General features: G+C 34.1%; 1 protein-coding gene and 1 long non-coding RNA gene across 4 annotated transcripts; one reads left to right on the top strand and one right to left on the bottom strand.

Moving 5' to 3' along the window:
• Nucleotides 1-309: 309 nt before the first annotated feature.
• Nucleotides 310-8,833, bottom strand: LOC114249855 (uncharacterized). Of its 3 annotated transcripts, none has more exons than XR_016324849.1 (4): nt 5,923-7,906; nt 4,548-4,656; nt 2,292-4,456; nt 310-522 (listed from the first exon to the last, which is right to left on the bottom strand). XR_016324849.1 is itself a non-coding variant. In XM_089736158.1 (2 exons), the coding sequence occupies exons 1-2, from the start codon at nt 8,236-8,238 to the stop codon at nt 389-391; spliced, it is 459 nt and encodes a 152-aa protein (XP_089592284.1). In that variant the 5' UTR covers nt 8,239-8,833; the 3' UTR covers nt 310-388. The 3 variants fall into 3 exon arrangements, 1 of the variants encoding a protein (XP_089592284.1); XR_016324848.1 differs by lacking the exon at nt 310-522 and having other exon boundaries at nt 2,978-4,456; nt 5,923-6,033; nt 6,293-7,906; XM_089736158.1 differs by lacking the exons at nt 2,292-4,456; nt 4,548-4,656; nt 5,923-7,906 and adding an exon at nt 7,914-8,833.
• LOC149500454 (uncharacterized) lies at nt 4,684-6,263 on the top strand. The gene is made up of 2 exons (XR_016324850.1): nt 4,684-4,869; nt 5,092-6,263. It is a non-coding gene; the product is annotated as an uncharacterized LOC149500454 (long non-coding RNA).
• Nucleotides 8,834-9,212: the final 379 nt, after the last annotated feature.

The raw sequence follows: 9,212 nt of genomic DNA, 5'->3' as shown, positions 1-9,212 counted from the left end.
TTTAGTGCTGAAAGTGGGACACTTTTTCAAGCTTCTCACATATATGAGACGTTTCTCCAGAGTTCTCCTTATCTCTACCCTCCATATTTCACGTCTACTAGATATTTTTTTAAGGATTTCATGATCTGGTAACTAAAACCTTTATGTCAAATCTTATTTTAATTTTAATGTAAACATTTTATAAAAAAATTATATTATGAAATGAAATGAAGTTGATTAATATGAAACATGGCATGAAAGGAAGTGAGATGAGGTGATATGGGATGAAATGTAATATGTTGCAAATGATGTGACAATAAAAACCAGCAGCGTAACGACAAGTTCTTTTATTTGTGCAAGAATGCAGAAAAGTAGTTAGAAATGGCTGGCACGGCTTGTTTTATTAACACTATCCCCCTTCATTGGCTTTGGCTGGCGGCGGCGGCGGTGGCTGTGGCGGAAGGGGGCGTGTTAATATGGCTTGGCGGCTTGGCTGGCGGCAGGGCATGACAGCTGACGTCACGTCCGTTACATTCGGCCATCCTGCAACAATTGCTCCCGCAATGGGGAACACACAAAGACATTTAGTTCTCAAATAAATCAATAAGGTCTTCAGTTTCGAGCTGCTCATCGGAACTACTAGCGCTAACGGACACATGGGCTATACTTTTATAGGGCCTTAATGAATCTGTTGATACCAGGCCAGTGAAGTTTTTACAACTTCATAAACCTTTTAGATATACTTCTAATTCGATACAGATTGTTACCTACTACTTTAGTTACTACATACGGACCTGAGTACAAATCGTCTAATTTGGTATTAATCCTAGCGGCGCTACTAACCAGTTGGAGCCTGTCTCTACGATACAAAATCCCTTTTTTATAAACATGAGCATTTTTTTTATATTAATGTTGTGTGTCATTATTGTTCTCGCTTATTTTATCCTAGCTGTAGCTATCTTACGCCGTGCGTCAACAGTTTCTGGTTCGCGACCAGGAATCGAAACATCACATATTGACCTACCAGAGCGCGCAAAGATTAAATCACAAGGCTTGTTTGTAGCCGCTGCTACTTTCAATTGTGTTGTTTGTGCCTCAAATGAGGGAGTTCACTAAATTATTTGAAGCTTCACTAGGATCAGTTGCCCGCAACACATAATCAACCTGGCCAATTAGCGCGCGGACAAGCAATACCGTTTAACGTATGCCTAAACTGTTTATCTTCCGATATATTTTTTAAAGTACCTACTCGTAAAAGCTTTCCCATAGTCTGTCACCACGTGATTCGGGTATCTGCACAAACCCTATTAATATATTTTTCAATGCACGAATGGTCCCGATTGAATTTACAGTACGCGTTAGTTCAGCTATCACAAATTTAGACAACGCATCTTTCATTACGATCATGTACTGGTTGGTGCCCTTTAGATGTCCTACAGAAGGGCATCATGTTATCTATTTGTACCGTGCGCATAGTATCAGATGGTTTAGAGATCGGATATAGACAGTCTCCTTTTTTTTAACATAGCTATCCTTCTCATGTGTACAATAAAGATATGCTGCCACGTATTTCCTAATAAAGCATGTCATTTTAAAAAAAAACAATATTGGCTTTTAATCAAAGCTAAACGATGATTTAGATCCACGTGACAAATGTCGTCATAGTGCATTTGTATAATTTCCCATTTAGCCGAAGGGACTGCGAGTCTGTTTCCGTTAAGTTTTTCGAACTAGTTCATAATTATCTTTAACATCAGCGCGACTTCGTCCGCGTGGAATGTAGTTCGCAAATAATGCTTTATTTTAGAACAAATTTGGTTAGCATAAAAGAAACGTTATAGTGAGCCAACCTTAACATATAGACATATGCTATCGCGGACATTTTTTTTTTAGATCTTTCTGCAGCGCACGCACCGGAAGCTCTCAAGGGAAAATAACCCGATTTTGAAACATTCTTTACTGGTACTTCGCTTGTATTGGTCTTAGCGTGACACGTGAGGGTCTTAGCGGTCTTAGCGTTATATAGCATATTATATACATATTATATAGAATTTTTCAAATCGGACCAGCAGTTCTTAAGATTAGCGCGTTCAAACAAACAAACTCTTCAGCTTTATAAAGTTAGTATAGATTGCTTTATAATCGAACCAAGCTTTTCGTCCTGACATTGCACAGTACAGAATCAATCAGTAACTAAGACGATTCACGTTCATCATGTCAACAGGATGCCTATTAAGCGCGTCTACAAATGTTGCATACGTTCACCAGGTCTATACTCAACACTAATGTCATAATCTTCTTTCAAAACTCACCATCGCGTAATGCGTGGTATAATGTCGCGTTTGGTAAGCGTAGCACAAACCACAGTACAATCAGTTTCTACTATATCATGTTTACCTACTTCATAAACACGGAACCTACGTAGCGATTGTATGACCGCCAGGTTATGAGCTCTTAACTATGATACATATTCTTCCTTCCTAGTAACCCGGCTAAAATAGTATAACAGGCCGCAGTGAGTTGTCAGTTTGTTTTTGTAATAGTATACCAGAAATTCCTAAGTTACACGCATCGGTTTGTATTTCTGTAGGAAGCATAGGATTATACAGAGCTAGCACAGGTTTGAAACGTAAGCTGTTTTTCAGTTGTTCGAAATTCGCGTTTTGTTCACGGCCCCACACCCATAGATTATACACTTAATATACTTGAGATAGATGCGCAACTCTCATTTTTATTTTTGCTTTAGTTAGAGCCCAGGACAGCAGGCGTCGTTGCTGTCGATTATTAGTCTCCCTACCCCCCACCAGGTGGCTTTTTTAGTAATTTTAATATTTTTTATAATTAACTCTCTTTATGAAAAAATCTTATCGTTTAGAATCGCTGAAATTCCCGGTAGTACTTATGAAATATTAAAGAACGTTTGATTGTGTTCAGCATTCTAATCGATAAGACCTTTTCATACAGAGAGAAAACAGTTTTTTAAAATAAAAAGCTGTAATTCTCTGTAAGCTATTTAATTTCCCTATATTACAAACAATTTACTGTTAAGAGATAGTATGAACGTACAATTGTATAAAATTTCGAATAACAATAACTCCTCTAGATTAATCCTACTAGAGTACTTAATAACATTAAATCGAAAGTTATCTAAAAGTTAAATAAGTCTAGATAATCAAATCATTCCATCTCAATTAAGTCATTCGTGCGAAATATAAACATGTCAGCTTTCCATTACAAACATAGTAGACAATTTGAATTAAATTTAATAAATTTGTTTCACAATGATAGCAGTTCTTGCTTAAAGTTGATCATGACAGATCATGACCTTGTACGAAAATCTTACATCTATAAACACTACCTATGCTTCGTCATACAATAATTGTCATTTAAACTAGCATTGTAGAGATAATAGACACACTAAAGTGAATACTAAATTATTCTTAGCACTCTTACAAATATTTACACATTTAAGAAACAATTAACCCACAATTGTTCATAATATGTGACATTTTGTTCTGCACAAAATGTTTTTGACATAATTTGAAAAAAAAAAAAAATTTGTAAAAATTGTAATGATGATTTAAAGTACTCTTAAATATTAATAGTTTGTACTTAATGACGCTTATAGAAATCTTAGACATGATTACAATAGTTATAGTTTTATTTCCCTTCTAATTTATTTCTATTCTGACGTTTCTGACGCTTTAGCTTTGGTAATACTAGATGAACAAACAGCAGATTGAAAGAAAATCATCTTAAAGTTAATTACATTCATTGCAAACCATTAGTTTGAATTTTTTTACAAAAGAAACTGATGTTCGTTACATGCAAATGAATTATAAACATACACATGCAAACATAAAATGTAAATTTATCTTTTAATCCAAATTAAATGTACATTAATATTACATCTAAGAAAGGGTTTCGAAAATTTTTATTGCCCTCAACGGCAGACGAGTACGCAGCCCGGCTCGTGATAAGTGGTCACCAGTGCTTATAAACTTTAGCGGTGCCATAGGGGTCGCTGTCTATCACTTAAGTTTTAATAAATTTTTAATATACTCAGTCACAAGCATATTGATTTCACAGAATGAAAATGTAAGAAACGTAATCATGTTTGGGCATTTTCGTTTATATCTGCTCATACAGAAAACACGACTTAGCTAATATATTCCACAATAATGCTTTTGAATTACCATTAATTAAAATCATCTTCTCGTAGAATTTACAAAAGGTTATTTACAAAGATTTATATCAGTGTTTTCATATATTACTAACTTACTAATTACAACAACTATTCAAATGTAATATTATTATACTATAACTATAAGAACTAAACAACCTATTTTAAAACAAAATTGGTATCAATTTAATTCATATGAACTATCTCAATTATTAATTTAATAATTATAAACATTTTTTAAAAAAAATTAAGATCCCTTGTGAGTTCACATTCCTTGCTGAATCAGTTCTTCTTCTGAAAAGGAGAAACAAAGTATCTTAAGTATGTAACAAATATTGAAAAAATACGACCATGAAAAATTGAGTGTTAATCTAATCATACTTACATAACCTTCTGCTTCAAATATAGTGCATCAATCTTAATTTTCATGTTTCAGACATTTTATGTGCTCCTTATAATTTTTCCATAAAATTTTGTCATTATCGAACATTTGTCTACAAAAAAATTTATATATATATATATATATATGGTAGAAGGATGAACGTGGTCACAGGCCACTTGGTGTAACTAGGTTATCAAACACCAGAAAACAAAACGTGAATGCCATCATCTAACTTTGGATGTGAGATCAATTATGCTGTATTTTATTTAAATAGGAAACCATGACTGCTTCCCGACAGAAATAAGCAAGATGGTGATACACATCGGTATAACTTTACAATATGCCCTACCTCAACCATTTATATTCCAGTCAGAAGTTGCAGTATTCTTGTATAGTAAACATATTCTATTTTACCACCAAGAAATCAAAATGATTTATAATTATACTAACCAAGTTAATTTAACAAAATCATTTATTTTCTATATTTTTTGTTATAATAATAATATAATCTCATAGATAAAAGAATTAATGTCTAAATTGTTTTCAGCTAAATCATGCATGCAGGCAGTACATCCAGTAAAAATCTTTGATTAACATTTTTTTATAATATATCCTGATACATATTTCTTTAATTCAGCATAAATCAAACAATCGCTACTTTTTAATTGACCCACCACTAATATCAATTGCTCAGTATCAATAGAATAATCTATTTTGAGAATGTCATTAGACTTCTGATTGAAAAACTTTGTAAAGATTTTCATTGGATTAGTGTTGTCTTTCTCACAATTCGCTCCTAGAGAATGAGGTGAACCAAAATTATTAATGAGCAATGTTTTAAAAGCACTAATAAATTGACTACAATTAGGATTAATATTTCTAAAACCGTTACTTCTATTACTACAAAAGAAATTCTCCAATGGATCTTGATTCAAATTTCTAGTTAGTAAATTGCAGATATTGTGGTATTGATTTAAAAAATGCCACAATTCTTTAAATACTTTGATGTTATGGATCCAGTTTTGGATTGAAAGAATTGATTTGTGTTTAATATTTACTACATTATTTTTTATAACAACTGATTTGAATTTAATAGACTCTAATATAGGCAGTAAATCATGCCATAAATTAAAATGAGGAGAATTTCTTTTTAAGCAGTTTTTTTATTGTTTTGGAGAATTTTGATAAGAACGACCATTAAATGAATCAAATAATTTGTCAAATTATAATTTGAGCTCCTCTAAAATTCTGAAAAGAAAAGTGTATAATTCAAAATCAAATATACTTGACAAACTATTCAAATATGGGTTTTAGTCATGAATAGTTTTATGTTCAGTATTAGAGTAGTTTATTAAAAAAGACAGATATTGGCACCTACTTCTGTATGATACACTTTCAATTTTTGTCATATTATTCATACTTGAAGTCAGCACAATTCCACTCAACAACTGTGGCTGATCAATTTCGATGTGAGCTGCATAATTTTGGTCTGAAATATTTACAAACAAATAAATTAATATTGTTATAAGTCTATTTGATGGTAGTATGAAGCACTTTTCAAAATGTCTGTTGCAAAGGCGAATGTTGTTATACATATATTTTTCACTGTTTTCCTGAGATTCTGCACTTAGTACAGATTTCCATTTATTAAATCTCTCAATTTGTTCTATTATCAAACTTCATTCAAATATATAATTAATAATATTTCTGTTAGCAAATGATATAGCGGGAAAATAGTGCAAACTCACCGTTACCAAAGCATCCGAAATAAAATTTCATTCTTGATCTTCGAGGCATGCTGACTATTAATAATAAACTTTCTGTAAGTAATGAAAACAATATACACAGGCATACGAAACTTTATCGAAGAAAAAGTATTGGAGCCAAATTATGTCTAAAGAGAATTTGAAACAGTTTCTTAATGCCTAATCGTCTAATATTCTCACAAACTAAAAGTTGCTCCAAATTGATACTAAATCGTAAAATAGCTCACAAACCGAGACCAAACCAAAAACGATTTAAAAAATTAAAGCGTCAGGTACGCCATTTTGAAAACTACAAACTACTACAAAGTTGCCAATCCAAAGTAAAATATTTCTAAAATTTGGTTTTAGTAGCAGTTTATTTCCATGATACTGTTTATTTTCCTAACAGAAATATCATTTAATGTAACATAAGACATGTTGGATTTTTGTTAAAAATAAAAAATATTGATAAGTACGGTTTATGTTTCTAACATATATTTTTTTTGTTTCTGAAATAATTCCAACTTCTACCAACGATAGCATTTTTTATTGAGTCAGAACTCATATCTGCCATCTAGTGAGTTTATTAGATCATTAATGCCTAAACGTTACAAAAATGAAGTCGCCACAGGAGTAAGATGACGCTAGTTGTATGTTATTTTCCTTTGTATGGGAGTTGCACCCCCCTGCCCACACCCATGATTTATCTTTTTTTTTTTTTTAAACCAATAAACTGTCGCACACTATAAGCATTATTTGGCACAGGACACTGCGAAACGGCCGTCAATTTTTGTTGCACCCGGCTGTATACCGTCTGAAGATATTTCATGACCTAATAAGTGACTTGTTCCTCCAAGAATGAGCATTTACTCATATTTAATTTTAAGTCTCCACCATAAAATTTCCCAAGTACTTTCTCAATAATTATTGAACCTGATTTTATACCAACTGAGGGTAGATGTAAATCGTTTAAAATTGCTAGTATCTCGATTTGACCTACATTTATTTTTACCCATGTCTTTTCTACCCACAGACTCAATTATTTTATTTATTAAACGCATTTAACTACCCCACCTAGTGGAATAAGGTGGAGATAAAGAAGAAACGCATGAATACAGATGGCGCATTTGCTAAACCAAAAGGAATTCTAGTGTACTAGAAATAATGACCTTACGGTGTAATGAAAGCAGTTGTGTGTCTGGCACAATGCTCAATTGATGGTAGCCCTGGGCTAAATCTAAACTCGTGCAGTACTGTTCGGTGGATACTTTTATATTTTACCATAGCGTTTAACGCACGATAATCAACGCATAGCCTACTGTCGCCGTTCTTTTTCTTAATAAGACCACTGGTGAAGCATGACTAGATTCAGATTATTTTATAATGCCGATGTCTAAAAGTGGCGATACACGGGCTGATCACTAGTAAGCTTAATTTGCATTTGAACTAAATTGGCAATACCTAAATCATGTGTATTCGTAGCAAAGCAATGCTTATACTGTATTTTTTTTAATCTGAATGACTCCTAATATTTAATGGCTCCTTTTAATTTTTTTTTATTTCTACCCACAAATCTCGAAATATTTGTAATGGCATGGCTATGGCAAGTAGAAATGCAACACACCTGGCTGTTTGGCTGTGGCTCCTCGCAGCTGTTGGCCCTCAGCAGGACCTCGCCCGGCGGCCACAGGATGGTCTCCGAGCACATGTTGATGTCTTTGATGTAGCTGTCTTCGCCGTTCAGCAGCGTCGCAGGCAGGGAGAAGGAAGCTCGTAGCCGTGAATCCCATGAAGTGCCGTGAAGCTCGTAGTGCCGCAGTGGAGTAACCACGTTGCTGCTCTTCTAGTTTTCCTCCACGTAAACCAGAATGATGGAAGGACAGGGCGGCAGGCGCTCTTGGTCCGACGACGTCGAAGTCCCTTTGATTTGATTGTTCCAGGTTCTTCATCCTGTAGCTCAAGTATCGCCTTGTGGACCTCCTTCTGAAGCAATTTTTCAACACCTTCCTCGCCAGTGGAATAGGAGCTTTATCTTCTTCAAACTTGTCAGAAGACCGAGAGATCTGAGCGTGTATATGACGTTATTTTATTTCTTTATGCCACTTCTGATTGTTGCAAATGATGTGACAATAAAAATCAGCAGCGTAACGACAAGTTCTTTTATTTGTGCAAGAATGCAGAAAAGTAGTTAGAAATGGCTGGCACGGCTTGTTTTATTAACACTATCCCCCCTTCATTGGCTTTGGCTGGCGGCGGCGGCGGTGGCTGTGGCGGAAGGGGGCGTGTTAATATGGCTTGGCGGCTTGGCTGGCGGCAGGGCATGACAGCTGACGTCACGTCCGTTACAAATATCAGTAAAATGGTGGTCATTTACTGATACTTTTTCGGTGGACTATTTGGAGGATCCCGAGAAGTTACGTTCAGCGGTTTTGTTTCATTTTCCCACATTTGTGCACTTTTGCAGATACTAAACAGTTAATAAACCACCGTTATTACACATTAAAACCTGAAGAGCCCTGAGATGCTATGTCAGCGTATCCTAATGAAATGAATGAATGAAACACTAAACATTAAGTGTATAATCTATGACACTAAATCAACAAAATTTAAGAGAATACCTACGTCGAACTTGACAGTTTACGTGCCGGTCAGAAAATCCCAATGTCATAGACTGCAGAGTAACAGAGTCTTCATGGCTGTAGTTATGCTTGTTTATTAGATTTTATTTCTTCAGTAATAGGCTTCTATTAGATTGACTATCAATCTATTTAATTTAATCTATCAATAATCGAAAGATTAAGTTTAAAAATTTGTATTCGCATTAGAGTTTGATGTTAATACAACAATTATAAAAATGTGGCTTAAAGCTTAAAAGCGTATTTCATTTTGCTTTCATTCAATTTATCATTTATCATTTCCATAC

This window comes from Bombyx mandarina, chromosome 21 (genome assembly GCF_030267445.1).
Source record: "Bombyx mandarina strain Sakado chromosome 21, ASM3026744v2".
NCBI lineage: Eukaryota > Metazoa > Arthropoda > Insecta > Lepidoptera > Bombycidae > Bombyx > Bombyx mandarina.
The sequence above is the reverse complement of the archived record's forward strand: the minus strand, read 5'-3'. Positions and strand labels throughout refer to the sequence as shown.